Raw genomic sequence first — 22504 nt, 5'->3', positions numbered from 1 at the left:
TCCATTCTTCCTCCTTCCTGCCCTTCTTTCTTTCTTTTTGTGTATGTCTGAGACTTGATCCCAGGACTTCACACATGCTAGGCAAGCACTGAGCTACATACTCAGCCTTTTATTTTACTTTTGAGACAGGGTCTCATTAAGTTGCTGATGCTGGCCTTGAACTGGTGATCCTCTTGCCTCATTCTCCTGTATAGCTGGGATTACAGGCATGTAATACCATACTGGCTTAAAGATTTCTATATGGTATATGTTATTAATTGTCTTCTGTTGCTGCTACCTATAGAATTAATAAGGTCTTCATTTTTTTTTTTTCCTTAAGGAACAAAAGATGTTTAAATGCTCACACTCCCCAGGGGGAAATATACAGATCCAATCTCTAATTCTCCTAAATCTAAAAGTACTAGATTATCATATGAAAACAATACTAAGATACCACTTTAAAAAAAATGTCAAATTTAAAGTCACAATTGTAAAAGCAGTTACAATAACACTTCATTTTCTCCAATAATACTATTTTAAGTATTATTTTTGAGAAACTAGCAAACCTAATGAAACAGGGGAAGAAGACCTACTCAATCATTAGAAAAGAAACATTCCAACTAGATTAAAACAAAAGTGAATGTTAATTTAAAACTTATACTGAGATCAACCATATCACAAAAGTTCTATCACAGGTAATGAAGTAATTTTTTTTCTTACCCCAAAAAAAGTATCCAATAAAGTTCATTTTGGTTTTATATCTAATGAAAAGGTAGAAATTAAATACTCATATTCAAGTCAACAGGTTATATTGTATGGATTACAAAAAAGAAATGAAAAAAAGAAAACAATTCTACAAAAATGCTTTGTTATTATAAAAATATTAAATCATTTTACAAAAAAATTCACTTCTGAAGAAAGTGCTTGCAACTTTTAAGGGAATGAGTGTGGGTAAGATAAATTCTGTGGAAAACTTCAGACGAAATGTATGTGGTTAATACCATTATAAATGTACACAACACCTTAGAAAAAAATGTTGAATAGTTATCAATGAAAATATTTATTGGCAGTGAAAATAACCCAGGCCAATTATACTAATGGTTAGGTGATAACTGGTAAACTAGAAGATGAGTTATAGCAATCACCTTTAGGATGACACTAAAACAAAATGTAATATTCTTCTAAGAATTAACATGATGACCAGGATTAGAAAATGCCATTTAAGTAGGAATTCGGTCTCTCAAGTACTCCAGTATAGCAGCGGTTCCTTTCATTAATATGGCTGCTCGAGGAACACGGAATGGATTTCCATCTAGTAATAAGTTCTAAAACAAAAGAGAAATTGAGAATTTCAACATTTTTTATTAGTGAGCTTTTTTTAATGGAAATAATTTTTACTTGCATTCTACAAATAAAATGGATATTTTTCATATTTGTCCCCTTTCAAAACTGAACATTTAAATAGCTGGAATTACAACTAAAATAAGAATTCAAACAACATAAGTTGAACAACTATTGTGTAAAAGATAATGTACATTTCTTGACTCAATATTTTTAACAATCTTATGCTACTGGATATGAATATTCATTTTACAGATGAGGAAACATATTTACAGAGGTAAGACAGATTTGTTGAAGTTAAAACAGCTGCAAATGATAGAGTTGTGATTTGAACTACCATTCTATCTAGCTTCTTCCCAATCTTATAACACCACATACTACCTGACTGCATTAGATTTAGACAAGTATTAGAATAAGCAAACTGTCAAGTACCCACGCCAAGGACTATAACGTAATCAATGTAGTATGTCCTCCTGGCCCTGCTAAACATTAATATATATCTCACCCCTCCCTCCCTTGAGCAGACATACACACAACAGTCTTCTGTGTTTGTAAATAAGGTTCACTTTAGATTTAAGTGCTTGTTCTTTTGTTATTTACACAATTAATGAAATACCCTCAATTTGAAGAGACTTAATTTGTAACATCTTAAGAATTTAAGTCAAATGACTTACACCATATTATACTGTTTATCTAAATTATAGCTTCAAATATTTGTTTCTTTTAAAGATGTAGTTGAATTTCTAGAAAAAGGAGTTAGAGTTGAACCTCATTATTCACAGATTTCATATCTGCAAATCTACCTACTCATTAAATTTTGTTTGTAACCCCAAAATCAATGTGTGACACTTCCAAGGTCATTCATGGACATGCACAGAGAATAAAATTTGAGTCATCAGACTGGTATGACCCCAGTTGAAGTCATACAAGGTGAGGTTCTGCCTTCTTGTTTCAGCTCTTACACTGTAAACAAATGTCATTTCTGTGGTCCATTTGGTGCCACATTTTTAAAATTTCTGTACTCTGTTGGTGATTCTACTGTTAAAAATGGCCCCCAAGTGTAGTGCTGAAGTGCTATCTAGTTTTCTTTAAGCCCAAATATGTCTTCTTGAGAAAACACATATGTGGGGTAAGTTTTAGTCAGGCATAAATTATAGTGCTGTGGGTCATGAATTTAACATAAATGAAGGAACAGTAATGTCTTTATACTGAAACACACACAAACCAAGTTTATGTATTGATGGGTGTATGAAAATACTGTGACCAAACTCTTGGAAAAACCTTACCCTATACTTCCACTAGAAACACTAGTTCAATATTCACTAAATAAGTTCATAGTAACTTTGTAGAACATGACTACAGCAAATAATGAGAATCAACTATACTCATCTTTTATAATTTACAATATGAGGTACCACAGCAAATGCCAGTGCTACCCCAGTGAAGTGAAATATGTCAATTAATATGCAGTTATCACTAAGATACTTCTAACATTCTACTTAACTAGTTGGCTTTTCATTAACATCTGGAACTCCTTTTATATGCATGTAAGTGGCACTTATTAGGTGCTTATTATGTTCTAAGTTTGGGAACATCTCTTTTCTAAAAGACAAAAAAATGAGTCCAAATCAGAATAGAGAGTAATTCTGCTTGGAGAATAGGGATGGTTTTCAAAAGAAATAGATGAGAACTGAGCATGGTGGCACACGCCTGTAATCCCAGTGGCTCAGGAATCTGAGGCCAGCCTCAGCTGAGGCCCTGAGCAACTTAGTGAGACCCTGTCTCAAAATGAAAGATAAAAAGGGCTGGGGATGTGGTTCAGAGGTTAGGCACCCACAAGTTCAATTTCTGGCACCTACCCCTCCCACCAAAAAAAACCCCAAAGATGAGAAAAATACTACTAGAAACAAACAGCACATTTATACACATATAAGAAAACATATATATAAACATGAAAAAGATGTGGTAAAATTTGAAAAACAGAATGGCAATTTTGAGTCTTGTTAATCATTATTTTTAACAGGATGTTAAGTTTGTTACTTCACTTTCTAAAAGATTATCTGAACAACAACAACAAATCAGTTCAACAAATGAACTGAATAAATGGGAAAATTCAGTAGACTGGTATACCTTAAGTTCACACAATTACCAAGCTCTGGTGGAATTTGTAGGAGATCATTATTTTGAAGGTCCAATGTGGTCAGATTTTCCATCATCCTCATTTTCTGAGCATCCACAGATCCAACCTGATTGTTACTAATCAGAATTGTTTCAAGCGTTGAGATACAATACAAAACTTCAGGTAGCATTTTGAACCTGTTAATATATAAACAGAACACCTAAATATACTAGAATCGGAGGCTCAAATCCTTAAAATAGATGAGCTTAAGTTTTATACCCTGAAACAATATTTCCATTAGTCTATTTTACAATATATTTGGTATGTGTCCTAAATTCAAACTTTCCAGAAAATAAAGAAATGGGACTAACTCTGGAAACCTTGAAATACATATTAGACAGACTATATTGATTAAATAAAATCAAAACTTTAAAATAAATTTTCCTATATTTTTCTGTTCATTCAGGAGATAAGAAAATCTTCCTCAGATTTTCTATTCAATATCTTCATGCAGATATTCTTCCTTAGTTCATATAAACTTCTTATGAGTTGCTGCCCATATATTATGTAAATTTGAGATTTATATTTTGATTTGACTGGGTCATCCACAGTGAGTACACTATGGATTCTTAAAATGATAACAAACTGGCATAGATACTGACATCCTTCTCCAAATCAATCCTGAGGATGCCACAAGAAGGAGAAAGGTTGATGGTGCTCTGAGCCATTCTCACAATTAACAAAATCATGGAGGAACCCTTCAGGGATATACACTATCCCAGTTTCAGTATGCGGTAAACTGTAACCTGAACTAGCAAAGAAAAGGGCAGGCTGATGGAGAACTTTTTATCTGTGACTTTTTCACTTCAACATACTGCTCTTCTTTTCCTTCCTTTGTTGTTTGGATGCAAAAGAAGTGATAATGATAGGGAAAGTCAAGAAAACTCTGAAGTTTCAGTGGCACTGAGTCAATAACCAAGAATACAATTCAGCTGAGAGCTCAATAGCTCAATGGAGAACTGATAACTCAATCTCTCAGTAAAAATAGGAGAGAGCTGAGTAATGCATATATTTTTAAATAATGACAATAATGGTATACACTATACATGACAAAACAAATAGTGAAAAAGAGAAAAAATAAGTATGTATTCTAATATTACTATGTATTAGCTTCCTCATCTATAAGGAATAATGTTAGTACTAAAATATATAATAAATTTGTTCTAAGGACTAAATAAATATATTTGAAAACCTTAGAACATCTAGATTACGGTAAATATTAGCTATTAATAGTTTTATTAAATTGCTGTTAGAATCAATTTTTATAACAAACAATATGCTATGGTTGTTAACACCCTTACTTTTGGGTAAAACCACGTAGACTCTAATAAATATTAGTTATTCCTAATTATCTGCAGAATCATGATAGTATTTGTAGAAAATCTGTTTCACTTATCTTAAAAAGCTCTTAAGGGGTTAGTTATTGTTCAAATACCCAACCTTAGCTGTCTCTGCTATACCAAACTCCTCAATTTATATAGCAAAGAATACTGAATTTCTTGAAGTTTCTCCAACACACCATGTTTTTATATATTTGGGCCTCAGCACATGTTATTTGTTCTAACTGGGATGCCTTCTCCCCAAGTGCCTGGCAAACATCTATTCAAATCTTGGTTTCAATGCTACCTCTACTACCTTCAGTTAATCTCAGTGGACCTTTTCCTATGCACTATGTTTCCATTATAACAATTATGATTATTTACTTTATTTATTACAATTATTTATTTGTATATTTGTCTTTCTACTAAGCTACAGGTTTCTACAAATTGTAAAATGGAACAAAAAATCTGCTAGACATCAATTGTAAGAATTCTAAGAAAGCAACATCACTCGATTCTAAATAAAACAAAATGAAATAAAATCTGGATATTGAAATAAAGTAAAAATATGGGTTGTTTTTGTTATTTCATTCTTTTAATTGTTTTCTCTAGTAAGAAAGATCAATATATTTTCCATGGAATGGCTGTTGGAATTATCTCGTTTCTTACCTATTAAAGGAAAGATTGATCGTTTGTAGTCTTATCAACAATTTCATTTCTTCTGGCAAAGAATTTAAAAAATTGTTCCTAAATTGGAAATCAAAATAGAGTAAAATAAAAATTTTGAGTCTAATTTATGATTAAAATTTTGAGCAGAAAAAAGTGCACATATCAGTTTGTCAGTCCTTATTCTGAGCTCATTAATGCTGAATTCTGAGTCAGCAGGTTCAAGCATTTGATTAGTGTGTCAAATCTAAATAACACCAATAAGCAACCCAATGATAATGAAAACAACTTTTTAATAATACTCAACAGGGTAAACATTGTAAACTATACTCTTAATTTTTTAGTTTTCATTTTATTTATTTATTTATTTATTTATTTACTTATCTCTTAACTCTTTCAAATTGAGTTCAGCAATATTTCTCACAGTCTAGGCCCCTCAGAACATAATGGTAATCCCACATAAAACAAACATTCTCTCAGCATTAACATATGTCTTGCAAACAGACATGACATTTTACTCCAAGAAAAACATTACAGGAAAAAAATAAAATGAGTTAAAGAGATTTTATAGGTTTGGAAACCTGGATCTTTTTACTTACAAGGTATTAAGCAAGTTCATTTCTATTTTAAGTGTAGAATTTCAATTTGCACAGTGAATTTTTTTTTTTTTTTAGATGTTATAATGAAACATGGCAGTAAATAGAATCTTATTCATTGTTGGAAGGATCTGGGAACAATGTTAGAAGAAAGGTTAACAAGAAGACAGACTAACTACAAGCAGAAAACATTTGTAAGAAAATTATTCCCAACCAGGTGTCTATTAAAACATACTAATTTTCTCTAACTTCTTTCTTTGGGTTCAAAAGTCAAACCTTTATATTTCAGTTTTATAATTATGTTAAAATGAACCCCTAATATTATGTGTAACCCAAAGAAACTAGTAAAAAGTCAACCATGAGTGTGATGGCCCAAACCTGTAATCCCAAGGGCTCCAGGAGGCTGAGGCAGAAGGAGTTCAAAGTCAGTCTCAGCAACTTACTGAGGTACTTAGCAACTCAGTGAGACCCTGTCTTTAAATAAAATAAACAAAAAAGAACTGGGGATTTGGCACAATGGTTAAGCACCACTGGGTTCAATCCCTGGTACCAAAAAAAAAAAAAAAAAAAGTCAGGTCCAAAGAGTAATAGTCTTACTTTCTATGGTGAGACCTATGTCCTTTTTTCATTATTTTCCCCCAACTATTATCTGTATTAGGTTGTGGTAAATAACCCATTGCTGATTACTATTCTTTTCCTAGAGAGTGTTATAGTTACTGATATCAGATATAAAAGTAAAATTTGGTCATTTAATTAGAAACTCCCAGTTATGGATACAGACAGTCCCATTCATATAAACAAAAGATTGGGGCAAAAAGAAATAAAAACAGCAGCAACAGGGACATGGATTCATTCCCTCAGCTCCATCATTACTGAACTAAAATACCATTTTACAGTTTCCTGTAAAGAAAACCATCCCCATATAGAAGCAGTTAAATATCTAGTGAGAGCTGAATGTTAGTATATTTGCTTGAATCCCATAAGTAAAAAAAAATCTGTCTGCAAGAACAAAGCCTAAAAAAGATTAATTAGTGTTACTTGAACACTGAGCAAAGCAGGAACAGCTATTCTTTAAATGAATAACACATCTAGAAAAAATTTTAAAACATGGGAAAGCCCAAGCAATAGAGATATAGTTTACAAAAAAAAAAAAAAAAGATTCTAAGCAAACAATTTTAAACTAGCCATTGAGTCAACTATTGGTACCTTTAAAGAACTGTCATACTTCGATTTCCATCACTTTAAGTTGGACACACTTAAACCTCCTATTACTTCTACAGAAATTAAAGCAGTTTCTTTTTGTTGTCCAGTTTTTTTTTCTTTAAATTTTATTTATGGCCTTGTGTATTTAATGGACTATTATGAAACCAAGTAGTTTCCTTAAAGAGAACCCTTGCAAGCTGCTATGCCAGCACGGGGTGTACCAATTTTATGCTATTTACTTGTAGGAAATAAGCAATAAAAAGGAAGTTTTTTCCATTTGTTATTTGTAATTTTGCTTAGGCAGGAATCTAAATAATGTGCTATTATTTTTAACATTTTAAATAATTCTGTCTTATCACAATTTATAAAGTGCTTACAAATGATGTCTGATTCAAACGTTTCTTTAATACTTAACTTTAGATTTCCTTTATAATATTGTTAATAAACTAAAGACCAGCTTCCATACTTACGTATGAAAACATGACAAAAAGGGCAAGTTATGCAAAACTTGAAGACAAGTTATAATTTTGAAAAAGTCAAGCAACAGAAGCAATAAATACCTTAGATCTAAAAAAGTCAATTTTTGAAGCATACATAACTCCAAGGATATAGAGGAAAGCTTATTAAAACTGAGATTGACATCAGAAACCATTTCCTTCAGTTCTACAATCCTGAAACAAAAATAGTTGTTAAAAAATGTTAGCACTGAATTCACTACCAGAACTTCAAAACAATAGATCATAAAAGAAAAAAATGCTATATTTCTAATTATGATTTTGTTTTACATTTTCACAAAAATTTTAAAAAATAAAGTTTAGATATGTAACTAATAAAATTTTAAAAATTAAATAAGCTTACTATCATTTGTCTAAGAACTTCTATTTGACCCTAACTGTATGATGAAGTTTAATTTTAATATATACTTATTCTGGGGCTGAGGATATACCTCAATTGGTAGAGTGCTTACCTTGCATGCACAAGGCCTTGGGTTCAATCCTGGCACCACCACCACCACAACAACAAAATCTTATTCTGAATTTACACCAATTGTGATACAAAGAGGAAAAATCAGATATAAGAAATTTTTATACTTATTTTGTTAATGACCTGAATCATAAAATAAATTGTTGAACATATATCTATATCATAGTAGTATTTTCTATAGATTACTTAATATTATGTCTGGTACTCACATATATTAAAAAATATATATAGATATATAATTGTATATCTATATATAAAAATCTATGTATATAAAATTTTATTTTATTTTTTGTGGTACTGGGAATTAAATTCAAGGTTTCATACACACTGGGTAACTTCTCTACTACTGGGCTATATATACCCTCACTCTACCTCAAAATATTTTAAAAATATGATAACTTTTTTTTTACAGTATCCATTATCTAAATTTTCATTCATTTAACGATGATTACAAGAAAATGAGATTAATTCCTAGGTTTGGTAAGTGTCACCACTAAGCAGCTTAGGTTAAAAACTTAAAGAGGAAATATTAAACATTTCTAAGTAAGTCTAATCAAGCTTAGTAGTTTTAATTACACTATAATTGCTAAGAAATGAAAGTTAAACTATAACAAATCATTTTTAGTCTATCACATTAGCAAAGAAAAAAGAATGTGAAATGCTGTGCAGAAGATGGAATAAAAGAGTTTCAAATAACTGACACAAATTTTTTAAAAAAAAATTATTAGATACATGCATTATAAGTTAAATTCTTTGACTTAGTAATTTTTCTGGAAATTTGGCCTAAAGAAAAAGTGATTTATTGTTATTAACTTTGTTATGTAGGTAAATTAGATTTTTAAAGTTGTTTATAATATACGTAAACAAATATATAATTCCAGATAGGAATTGCTTGAAATAAAGTATCTTTAAGATAACAGAACATATCAGTGATAGGACTATAATTGATATGTCGTGGCCCAAAATTTTATGAATATATATTGTTTTTAGAATCAGAAAGTATGGTAAAATATATGAACTATAAACATGTAAGAGAGGAAGTGGTTTAGAAATTTTCTAAAGCAAAGTATGTTTTTATTATCTTTCTTCTTTGACCTTCTAAGTTGCTAAAAAGTGACACAATAGCTATGGTAACAGACTAACAATGTTTTGTATAAGAAGAACCAGATTACATAATCAAATGAGAAGTAATAAGGTAAGATCTCTTAAATCTATCTTAATTCCCGAATTACTTGTTTGATCCTAGTCCCCCCATCCTATCTGCAAGCAAATCTAAATGCTCAACTATTCTATCAAATATCCTCTCAGTCGTTTAAACAAGAAACAATCAGAAGATGGACCAGACCTCCTTTTGCAATGAATGTTCTTAAAGTTGTCATCTTTCAGGACCTATAGTTCTATATTTTGTAAACAGAATAAACTTTATACTTTGGCTAGCTTTTAAAAATTTTAAACATATGAAAAAATTTGGGGACATTTAGATGAAAGCCATTCTATTTTCTCAATATATCCTTCTCCTCATTTTTTTTTCCCTTTTAATATAAAAGTGCTTACTAAGTACTAAGCCTGGTTAAATGCAATATGTGGATTTTGTTATTTAATTCTTATAAACAGATATTATGATTATTCCTAATTCACAGGTGAGGAAACTAAGAGAAGCTATGTAACCTGATCAAAAAGGCAAGTGAGTTCTAATAATTGCAAGTGAAGAACTCTTTCAGAGAAGAAATTATTAACAGGGTTCAATTTTGCTTTTTATAATCAATAGGAAATTTCAGTGGCTTGGCAATTCATTAACATAAGGTCCAAAATGAAATTCCTATTAATCCACATAGACCTGGCACTGTATGGTCTCTTAATAATTTTCCTTCAATATTTCATTATATAGAAAAAGTAACAATATTTTAATAACTTTAATACCTATTTCCTAGTTTACAATGTAAAAGAGTAAACAAACTTTGAAAAACTCTCTCTACCTCCCAGAAAAAAATACAAGTGTCTCAGACATTTTGCTATATTCCTCTAATATTAATAAGTCATGTCTTAGTAGAAACTGCATCATGAATAGTTCTTACCTTTTTGGGAATTTCACATAGTGATCTTACTGAAGTTAACAGAAGTGATGATGTTGTTTTTTATTGCATCAAAAACTTCATCAGGAATCAAAGTTGCTTGCTTATCACTAAATGAAAAATGGTATAAAAATGAAATATTCTTAATAATTCAGAAAGATATGATTATTATTATTCTTTTTTTAAAGGCCTTTAAATATTTTATGAAAATTTCAAGGTAGTGATTATGAAGTTTTGCAAAGAATGGCACAAAAATTTACCAGTTCACTGTTTGGAATTTAGACAATGAACTGTTACAACGCATTGTGCCACACTTTCTGTACACGTACATATGAAAATGTGAACAAAAATAGAAATACTTTCAGAGTCTAGGAAATCTAGAAGTCATACATAGTAAATGGATATGTCTACCTCTGACTAAAAAATCATAATTTTAAAATTCATAATTTTAAAAGTTAGTTGTTGCCCCTTTCCTTAAAAATCTGTAAGAGGGATTATTATGTCAACCACTTTAAAAGTTCAACATTAGGGGTTAGAGTAGTTGGCTCAGTGGTAGAGCACTCTCCTAGCATTAGTGAGGCACTAGGTTCAATCCTCAAAACCACATAAAATAAATAAATAAAATAAAAAGGTACTGTGTCCACCTACAACTAATTATGTGTGTTGTGTGTGTGTGTGTGTGTTGTATGTTAAATATTATACTAAATTAGTTTTTGGTTAGTCACCTAGACAAATTTCTCTCTCCTTTAGTATGTGACCAGGTAGACAGAATAGTGGGCTGAGATAAACTATTCCTGGTTTCACCATAATGAGTCTGCAATTTACCTTCCTTGAAGCTTAGTACTTTAATTATTTATCCCACATCTTTTGCAAATACCCATATACGTAAATTTTCTTTTTATTAAAATTTCAGTTGAATTTCTTAATAAGTTATAATTGAGCAAAATATAGAACTCTGACGTTTATAGATTTATCAATTTGGTGATATTATAATTAGCCATCATTCTTTCTTTTTTTTTTTTTTACAATGATTAATGCCTAACACACTGTCATTCACTTTAAAGAAAGTTCAATGGAATGCCAAATGAATGACTATAAGGACTACGTGGACAAGAGAACAGTGTTACATGAAACTATGTAAGAAGTCATCATAATACAGAGAGGAAAATAGACAGACAAAATCCCAGTTTATTATGTCTTCCACTTCTGCTTTAGCACCCCATTTTCTGTTGTACAGATATAGCATTTCATATTTTCAATTATAAATGCTAAAATCATGGGTAAATGATTTATGCTAATCAAACTTGAGAGAGTCATATTATTTTCAGAATTGAGTTGAATGCATTTATACTTGTTTGTTATTTTAAAAGAATACTTGGTTCAAATTAAAGTCTCTAAGAAAACAAGTTACAATAAAAAGTTATAATCCAAGCAACCTAACATGTACCTTTTTCATGCTTTTGTAGCATCTATGCCCTTAAAAGTAGGAATGGTAATACTACTTTTGGATCAAGACTACTTTATAAAGTTATGCATAAATAAATGCCATAGTCTTCAGAAAGTATCTAGTATAGTGACTAGCACAGGATAAGGACTCAATAAAACATTCAGGTGGAAGGAATGGAAGATAAGGACAAAAGACATTCTAAGACAGGAATTAGTCTGTTCCATCAATTAATGTATTCAAGGCACCCAGAAAAGAATTGGTACTTACTAGATTCCAAGAACATCTACTGAACAGATACATTATGTGGAAGATGTGCTAGGTACGATGCTATATGAGAAGAGGAACACAAATATATGTGCAGAGGAATACTGTCTATGTTTAGAGTGAAAAAAGAAACTTGGCTTAGAGGAGTGATTTACATACATCAAAGAGTGGCAAACAAGACATGAGAACAATGTGAATGAAAATTGAACGTGAAATGGAGACTGTTGCTGACTGTTGAGAACATGCTTCTACTAATACAGTAAGGATAAGCGACCAGACCCTGATGATGGTTGTGTTGATTCTTCATAAAATCTAGTCACCCATCTGACTTGAGTCTGTATTCTTTTGTTTTCCATGCAATACCTGTACATGAACCAATCACCAAAAAACTCCTGACAGTATGTCTATTTTTATTATTGTTGCCTTAGATAGTACTGAAAGAATACTTGACAACTAACTTCGATCTTTGCAAAGGTATCATCTTTCCCCAAATTAATACACTTCCACAATGAATAAAATTTTAGGCTTTTATCTTGATTTATATACTAACATTGTAATGGCTTCAGTTTTAAAGTATCTGCTATAAGAGTACCTTATAACTATGATATATTATTTAATTAATATTCAGATAAATTAACAGGGTAAGCTCTCATGCTTTTGCCTGTTTTTCAGGGTTGAACTAAAGGATACTTATCGCTATTTAACTAACATAGCCTTACCTTCCAATATAAAACTCTCTTTGCATATTGATTGCTGAGTCAAAGAACTTTATTACCAATACTATCCCTCTTTTATATTATTTACATTTTATAATTATATTTTAATTATTTTATATTTAAAATTAAAATTAATACAACAATCTATCTCAAGCATAAACACAAATCACATAAAGGATGGGCATTTAAGTTCATTATACTTTAATGTGCATTTATTTCATCATTCTTTGTGTAACTGCTATTATTCTAGGTACTTAATTTTCTTCACCAACTGTCCCTTTTCTGAAGGATTCTTTCTTAGAAGTTTCCTATGTGTTTTGTAATGTTTAAAAAAATTAATTACTCCAAAAACTCCACCAAATGACTGCTAGAGCTAATAAACAAATTTGGCAAAGTAGCAGATTACAAAATAAACATACCCAAATGAACTGCTTTCCTATATACCAACAATGAATCTGCCAAGAAAGAAATCAGGAAAACACTTTATCCAAAATAACCTCAAAATAACAAATAAAGAAAATATCTAGAAATAAATCTAACCAAGAAGGTGAAAGACCTCTGCAATGGAAACTATAAAACCTTGAAGAAAGAAATTGAAGAAGATCTCAGAAGATGGAAAGATCTCCCTTGTTCATCAATAGACAGAATTAATGTTATTAAAATGTCAATACTACCAAAATCTATAAACAGATTCAATGCAAGCCCCTCAAAATATCAATGACATTCTTCACAGAACTAGAAAAACATCCTAAGATTCATTGGAAGAATAAAGACCAGTCAAAGCAATTTTAAGCCAAAAAAGCAATACTGGAGGCATCACAATCCCTGACTTCAAATTATATTACAGAGTTATAATAATAAAAACTGCATGGAACTGGCATAAAAACAGACACATAGACCAATGGTACAGAATAGAATACACAGAGACAAACCCACATGTCTGCAGTCATCTGGTCCTTGATAAGGCTCCAAAAACATACGCTGGAGAAAAGACAGTCTTTTTAACAAATGATGCTGGGAAAACTGGTTATTCACACGTAAAGAATGAAAACTATAACCTTATTTCTCAACCTGCACAAAATTCAACCTCAAAAATGAATCAAAAACCTAGAAATTAAACCAGAAACTATGCTACTCCTAGAAGATATAGGTCAACACTACATACATAGGCATAGCCAACAATTTTCTCAATAGGACCCCTAAAGCTCAGGAAATAATGCCAAAAGTTAATAAATGGGATGGCATCAAACTAAAAAGCTTCCGAACAGCAAAGAAAATAATTAGGAATGTGAAGAGGAACTTGAGAGAATGGGAGAGAAAATCTTGCTAGTTACTCTTTTGACAAAGGATTAATACCTAGAATATATAAAGAACTCAAAAAACACCAAAAACCAAATAACCAATTAATAAGTGGGCAAATTAATTAGACAAAATGGCCAACAGGTAGATGAAAAAATGTTCAACATCTTTAGCAATTAGGGAAATGCAAATCAAAACTACACTGAGATATCATATCAGTCAGAAGGTAATCATCAAGAATACAAATAATAATAAATACTAGAGAGGATGTGAAGGAAAAAGGAACATTTTTCACACTGTTGATGACATGGTAAATTAGTACAAACACTATTGAAATCAGTACGGAATTTCCTTAAAAGACAAGGCATGGAAGCACCATAGACCCAACTGTACCACTCCTTATATTTAAAGAAATTAAAGTCATCATACTATCATGACACCTGGATACGCATGTTTATAGCAGCCCAATTCACAATAGCCAAACTATGGAACCAGCCTAGGTGTCCATCAATAGATGAATGGATAAAGAAAATGTGGTTTATTTATACAATGGAAAGGGAGGGTGGGAACTTCATGAAAAGCAAAGGCAGATCAGTAAAGGAAGGAGTAAGGTAGGAAAGAGGTGGGAAGCAGGGGGGAAGTGTTTGGGAATGACACTGGTCAAATTACACTATTATATTGGGTGCATGTATGAATATGTAACAAGGAAGGCCACCATTACATACAGCTATAATGCCACCAATTAAAAAAAAACGAGCAAAGAGGGGAAGAAATGGAATTACATACCTATAGTCTAATATTTTTAATGCAACGATGGCATGTATATTGACTCTTGGACTCACTTGGTAGTGTCATGGCAGTCTCAGCAACAGAGCCACTTTGGTTAGGTCCATCATCTGGCAAAAGAAAGGCATATAAAACCAATATTTATATTACAAGTCATTTTCAAATTAACTCAAATCTCTATCAAGAACATATTAGTTAAAATAGATAAAATTATACAATACAGCTTTAAACCCACTGATAAATCCTACTATAAGGATATTTAGCAGGAAGAAAGAATCTTCATGGAATAACTATAGTGTCTAAGAATCTTCCTCTTTTTTTTTAAGCACTCTACCAACTGAGCTATATCCCCAGCCCCAGACTCTTCCTCTTAATCAAAATAATATGGTCAATAGATGAAATTTGTTAACAAATAGTATTTTCCTCAAATATCTACCAAATAATATAGCTACTTTAGTTCAGATACATAAAGCTAATCATTCTTTTCTCTTAAAATCCAAAAAATTACAGTCAAGCTCTTAGATATTTTATCAGTTTTTCTTAGCAAATATGATTTTATTTGCAATATATATTTTCCTAGCGTATATGAGCACATATTTGCACATCATCAACCACTTTAAAAATTTTTTTTGTTTTGTAGATGGACACAATACCTTTGTTTTTAATTTATTTGTATATGGTGCTGAGATCAAACCCAGTGCCTCACTTGTGTTAGGCAAGCACTCTACCACTGAGCCACAAGCCCAGCCCCATCAACCCTTTACTAAATTCCAGAGACTGTTTACCACTGCCATCATATGGTATTTAAAAAACAAAACAAAACAAAAAAATAAACATTTAAAAGAAATGACTTTGTGGGTTTTGTTTTTTTGATTGGATTCTTTTGCAAAATAAGACTTGAACAATTGAGAGAAAGTAAGTAAAACTATTCATTTCAACAATGTGAAAAGATGAAATAGTCCCAGAAGTCATTAACATAAACATAAGACACTCCAAAGGAAACTAAGAATTAGTAATCTCACTGATCCTGCTTTAGCCCAGTAGGTATTCAATAAGCATTATTGACTATTACTAAGTATGTTTCTCTTGCATTGAGTTTACCAGTTATCCATTATCAATAACAATTAAACTACATGTACCCTTTTTGTGAACTAAAAAACCAGCCCAGGTAGTGCACACCTGTAATCCCAGTGACTCAGGAGGTTGAGGCAAAAGGATTTTAAGTTCAAAGCTAGCTTCAGCACTTAGCCTCAGCCCCTAAACAACTTAGTGAAAGCTTGTCTCAAAATAAAAAATAAAAAGACTGGGGATGTGGCTCAGTTGTAGAGCACCCTGGGTTCAATCCCTGGAATCAAATAATAGTAGTAATAGTAGTAATAATAAACAAACATCTACTTTGAAAAAAATAATTTTTCATGCAAATACAGTATGAATACTTTATGCATAAAGTAGCACAGAACAAATGGCAGAATATCAAACAAATAAAAGACATGAAGGTAAATATAAATACCAAGTGAATACTTTCAATTTAGAAATTTCCCAGTAGTTTAATTGTATTACTGAAAGAATATATAATACTTTGCCAAAATTACATAATCAAGAGAAGCAATATTAAAGCAGTGGCAGAACTCAGCATTTTAAAAATATGTATGTATTCTATCATGACTATATATTAAGATAAGATGTTCCTTTTTTTTTTTTTTTTTCCCCCTGGGGTGCTGGGGATCGAACCCCAGGGCCTTGTGCTTACAAGCAAGCACTCTACCGACTGAGCTATCTCCCCAGCCCCAGATAAAGTATTCTCTTCATTTCCAAAGAGATACTTTTAATAGTCACCATCAAAAGAACTAAAGACAGTGGCTATTGTATATGGAAAGGGGATTGATGAAAGATAAATGTACTTCTCATTATATATGCTCACATATGGTTAATTTTTTACATGTATATTTACTGTCTATTTAAAAAAAAAAACCCTAAATAACAATTTTAAAAATTTCAAATTTAAAAAGCTCACTAAAAGTCAAGTAGAATGAATAAAAACGCAATCACATTGAAATATATGATCAGAACAAAGTCAACGAACAGAAGATCCTACAAGTTTCCAGGGAGAAAAAACAACTTAATTGTGCAAGTGACTGATAGAACACAGCCAAATAAGAAATAAATCACACAGAAAAGAGAGAAAAGAAATTCTCAAATGTACTTATTTGGTAAGTTAGGAAGGCACAGTGGGTGAGTTAGCTGAATGAGTACCACCCAATCAGGACATCTTCAGAGCTTCAATTCATCCCTTAGAAGCAAACAGACATTCTTCAGTCATACCGGTAATATTGAAAGTGATCAGAAACCTGACATACCCCACCACCTCTGGGAAATAGAAGCAAAGGGCTTACTTCACTTGCTTAATTATTACTTCATTCTTCAGCATTATCCAGCACATTCTAACTGCTAGATAGTACTATGGAAAACATGAAGACAGATGACCTGTATAGTGGACAAAATATATAGAAAAATCAGAAAATGGTATAGTAAGTACAATAACAGAAGTATGCTGAAGGATTATTTTTTGTGGGAACAGTGTGTTATAGAGTGATGGGAAGGCTTATACAATCTAGGAGGGCCAGGTACACCCTCCAGGAAGGTAATCACATCAGAAGGGAGTCAAAAACTACAGGTTCTTTTCAATAATAGTATTTAAAACGAATTTGCTTTTTAACATCTTCATTTCAATTTCTATTTCTCTAGTCAAGCCCTTCACTTTTACCACACAAAAGATGAACATAAATCAATAATGCATACTTACAGCAATCCTGATTTTAACTCTAATTAGAACAGATGTATTCATTTATGCACAAACTTTACTATGCTTTCCGCTTTGGCAGTTCACTGTATTAGGGGTTAGGAATATAAAAATAAGACACTGCATGATAGACCATGTCCAGATCTGCTGTACATAGTCACCCTATGCCTGATAGCTGGATGGTAACTGCCCACACTTCATTAGTACAGAATTGCAAAGAAACTGAAAAATGATGCCAAATTATGATCTATATCAAATTTATGGGAAATTTCTATGGTTGCATTAGTAAGTTGTACAAACTTACTTGGTTTTGTTTTGTAGTACTGGGAATTGAACCAGGGACTTGGGACATTCTAGGCAAGGGTTTATCACTGATTAATAGTCCCAGCCAATGTAGGGGTTTTAAAACACATACTTTTGATCTTGCAGTTTTCTAGTTCAGAAACATAATGGATTTCAATGGGCTAAAATCAAGTTTTTGGTAGGTCTGCATTACTTCTCTTTTTTATTTTAGAGGGTGGGTATTGGGGGATTGAACTCAGGGGCACTCAACCACCGAGCCACATCTCAGCCCTATTATGTATTTTATTAGAGACGTAGTCTCACCGAGTTGCCAGTACCTTGATTTTGCTACTGCATTACTTTTCCTCAGGAAGAATTTGTTTCCATTCCTTTCCAACTTCTAGAAGCCACACACATTCCTTCGTTCACAGCCTTCTTCCTCTATCTTCAAAACCAAGAATAGTGTATTTTTCTTATATCCTCTAGCTGAACTGGTCCTCTGCATCCACATCAATTTTTTTAAAATCCTTATGATTATACTGGGTCAACACCTTTCATTCATGAAAATATTCTTATTTTAAAGTTAACTGTTTAGGAATCTTAACTGCTCTTCCACGTATGGTAAGACATTCACAGGTTTCAGGGATTGGGATATAGATAAGATTGAGAGGTTAACATTCTGTCTACCATTGGTAGTATAGAAAGATGATCCAGGTAACAGCAAGAAATTAAAACTCAGAACACAGAATCAGATGATGGCGTTTGAGCAAAGGGAGTTTTTGTAATCAAGGTAATTACGCTTAGGTATTATGATGACATAATTGAAGTATGCATCTGTCTTAGTCCACTTATGCTACTATAAATAAAATACCACATACTGAGTAATTTATAAACAACAGAATTTATTTCTGACAGTTCTGAAAGCTGAGAAGTCTAAGATCAAGGTGCTGGCATTTAGTGTCTGGAGAGGGCTTTGTCCTGTGTCTTCACATGGTGGAAGGATAAGAGAATGCTCTCTCCAACTTTAAACTCCCTTATAAGGGTGCCAATCTCATAAATGCAGGACCCTCATGGCATAATCGTCTCATAAGGTCCACAACTTTAAATGCTGTTGTATTAGGGATTAAGTTTCAGAATTAATGTCAAAGGGAACACCCTTATTCAAACCACAGCAGTACCTGGGACCTTTAGCAACTTGGCAAAATCTCACAATGGACAGACAGTACCACAGTCACCAACAGAACATATCTCTTACATGAACTGGAGAAACTTTAGAAACTACACTCACTTAACAACTCTAGCTTAAGAAAGCTTCATAAGGTTCTTTGTTTAAAAGTATATCCTATGAGCTTATAACAAACCAACTACAGTAAGATTTGAATATCAGACTTAAATTTTTACAAACTTCAAACTTGGTCCCTAAGAAAATATATATATATATATATATATATATATATATATATATATTTTTTTTTTTTAAATGTTTTGTAGTTGTAGATGGACATAATATCTTTATTTATTTTTATGTGGTGGTAGAATCAAACCCAGTGCCTCACATGTGCCAGGCAAGTGCTATACCACTGAGCTCCAACCTAGCCCAAGAAGATATTTTATAAACATGAAAAGAAAATTTTATGGCCCATTGATATTTACCTAGGCTATTGATTTTCACCTGGAGAATAACTAACAAGTAAAGAGAGGTAAGATTTATCTGAAATTCTGTTTAAAAAAAAAAAAAGCCACCTGAAAGTAAAAATGTTTAATACTATCTAGATCAGTCAACAGACACTGTGGGGTCATTTTACACATGCCCCACCTCATGAAATTCTGATCCTTAAGACCAAACCAATCAAGAAGGTATTATATTCATTTTATAAATAGAGATGTGTGGGTTCAATTAACAGAATATCGGCTAAAATCTAAACATAATAATAAAGATGGTCATCTGTGAAGAATGGCTTAAATCCTCTGGATTTAGCAAAAGATTAATTTTTGAGTATAATTACAATTTTAGAGTTGTATTTGTAGGGCAACAGGGACTTGAAAATTAACTCTTCCCAGAGAAGAATAATAATAGTCATTGCAGAAATTGTATATAAATTCTACATGAATTACTGGGCTTCAGCTAGACACTGGGGAGAATATAATTACCAACAAACCAAATAAACTTTCAGAGAACAAAATTTCTCTTTCACACAATGATGTCTGAGGAACCTGTGGAAAATTACTACACTTGAAGCTTCACAGACAAGTACCTTTTAGTAACTCAAAATTCTAAGATTACTTTAAATGTAACATAACTTCATGTTTCTGGATTATTCTGTACCCTCAAAGAAAAGAGTTTCTACTATCAAGTTCCCTCATTTCAGTCCAAAGGTTTTACCTCCTTCAATCAAAACCTTGAGAATGAAATTATCAATACTGTCTTCTGTTAGGTCCTCGGGCCAAAGTAACTTTATTTTGAAAATCAGCACCTACACACCCAGGCATGACCCTTTCCATTAGGCCCGCCCCCAAAGAGTCCCTAAATACTGAAACCACAACAAAGATGCCAAGTAACAATCGCAGGACCAGATGGGTTACTTTTTAACTACTTTACTGTTCATGACTATATAGTTAAGAAGTTTTTTCATCAGGTTGCTGCACCTTGCAGAAGGGCAGCCTGGCAGACTTTCTCTGTCAATAAACCTTTGCTTGAACTCCAAGTTACGTCTCTTGTGGATGTTTGCGCCAGCTACCCCAGCATCTTCAATCTTCACCAATTATATTTCTACCTCTAAAACTGAGAATAATTAAGAAGCAGAGAGAAAAAGCTAAGCTAAAAGAGGGGAAAGTACAAAAGAAGTTCAGTCTTTTTCTCAAAGAACTCCAGGAAATTCAGATGCAATTAAATCCAATTTCACTCTCTTATTTAAAAGGGCTGGAACTTACTACCCGAAAATTCTGATTCAATTGAGCTAAAATGTAGCCTGGGCACTATTTTTTTTTTTTTAATAATTTCCACAGGTTATTCATATGTGCCTCTAGAAATGTATAAATTTTCTGTCGTTGCAATTAAATACCTGAGACAAATAACTTGTAAAGAGGAAAGGTTAATTTTGGCTCATGGTTTTATAGGTTTCAGTCCATGGTGCTTGTCCCTGTTTGGGTCTGTGGTGGCACAGGACATTGCTGCAGGAGTCTGTGGCAGATGAAGCCTAGTCATCTCATGGAGGGCCAGGAAGTAAAGAGAGAAAGGAGCAGGATGAGGTCCCAATATCCCTTTCTAATGCATTCCCCAAAAGGCATAACTTCCTCCAATCAGTGTCTACCTCTTGAAGGTTTCACCACCACCCACTGGCACCACAGGCTGGTGATCAAGCCTTTAACACATGGCCATTAGGAAATATTTCACATCCAAACTATAGCATAGCCTTTCTTTACTAAGCACCTTTTCACTGAGAAAATGCTTATTGCTTTTTAAAAATAAAGGTATGTTTTGATAAGAAACCAATCTTAGCACTTTACTTGTGTATATACAAGTTAAGGTCTAATTAAAATAAACATTTCAATCCTCACTATTTGACATTCTCTTTAGATATAAACATTTGTTCATATGATTATTGTAATCAAAAATCCTAGTGAACATTTTGCTTTCAAAAATTCAAGTTAACTATCTTGAAGTCCAAAGTAATAATGCCATGGTTTTAAGTATGCATTTCTATACAACACAAAGAAAAATCAAAGAGATGAGAATGGAGTCCTAGAACTACAAATGGATTCCCAGGAGTTATTAAAATGTGATTGGACACGAGGGAAAGAAGAGTGGTAAATGTCAATAAAATAACCAATCAGAGACAATAAACAGAGCAAAACCTGAAGGTTATAAAGTAAATAAATCTCAGGCATTGAATATTTGTACATTTTTCCTCCCATTTTTTAAAACAGCTATACTAGATTATTTTTGTTTCTGAATGTCTTAAGGAATAAGGTTATACTTTCCATGCATTTGAACTTAGTTGGTTTTACTTTCCTTTATTGACTTTTGAAAAGGAAAATTTTCTTATCCCAAGTTAAAAAAAATTTACAAAGAAAGTAAAAGAAAGAAACAAGGACTGAAAGATGAAAAGGCTATGAAAAACTGAATGTGAACACAAAGATAAAGTACTGTAAAAGATTCTACTATGTTACAGTTTTGGATCTGGATATCCCCCAAAAGTTCACATGATGAAGCTTCAGTACCCAATGTAGTAATATCAGAGATAGGGCGTCAGGGTAGTGAATGGATCTTGAGGACTCTAACTTCATCAGTGGATTAATCCATTTGCTAAATTAATAATTTGAATGGACTCCTGAGGGGAGGTAGAAACTGTAGGCAGGTAGGATATGGTAAGAGGATACAGGTCACTGGGACATGCCCTGGGGACTCTATCTTGTCCCTGTCCCACTCCCTTCACCCTTCTTGGCCGCCATGAACTCAGAGGTTTTCCTCTGCCACATCCTTCTGCCATGATGTTTCTGCCTTGGAGTCAGTCAATCATGGTATGTTAGTTTTCCAAAATACCTGGTAAGAACAACTTAGAGGAGGAAAA

At 32.3% G+C, this 22504-nt stretch overlaps 1 protein-coding gene across 1 annotated transcript in view; it reads right to left on the bottom strand.

Annotated features, from left to right (window-relative positions):
- Positions 1-226: 226 nt before the first annotated feature.
- Lrrc40 (leucine rich repeat containing 40) overlaps positions 227-22504 on the bottom strand; it is a 53647-nt gene continuing 31369 nt past the window's right edge. Inside the window, 8 exon segments of the mRNA XM_047524159.1 lie at positions 227-1304; position 3098; positions 3451-3636; positions 5488-5565; positions 7844-7971; positions 10368-10449; positions 14852-14898; positions 14900-14961. Of these exon segments, the coding sequence (XP_047380115.1) occupies positions 1200-1304; position 3098; positions 3451-3636; positions 5488-5565; positions 7844-7971; positions 10368-10449; positions 14852-14898; positions 14900-14961 (689 nt within the window). The 3' untranslated portion in view covers positions 227-1199.

The sequence above is a fragment of the Sciurus carolinensis genome, chromosome 1 (assembly GCF_902686445.1).
Source record: "Sciurus carolinensis chromosome 1, mSciCar1.2, whole genome shotgun sequence".
NCBI lineage: Eukaryota > Metazoa > Chordata > Mammalia > Rodentia > Sciuridae > Sciurus > Sciurus carolinensis.
The sequence above is the reverse complement of the archived record's forward strand: the minus strand, read 5'-3'. Positions and strand labels throughout refer to the sequence as shown.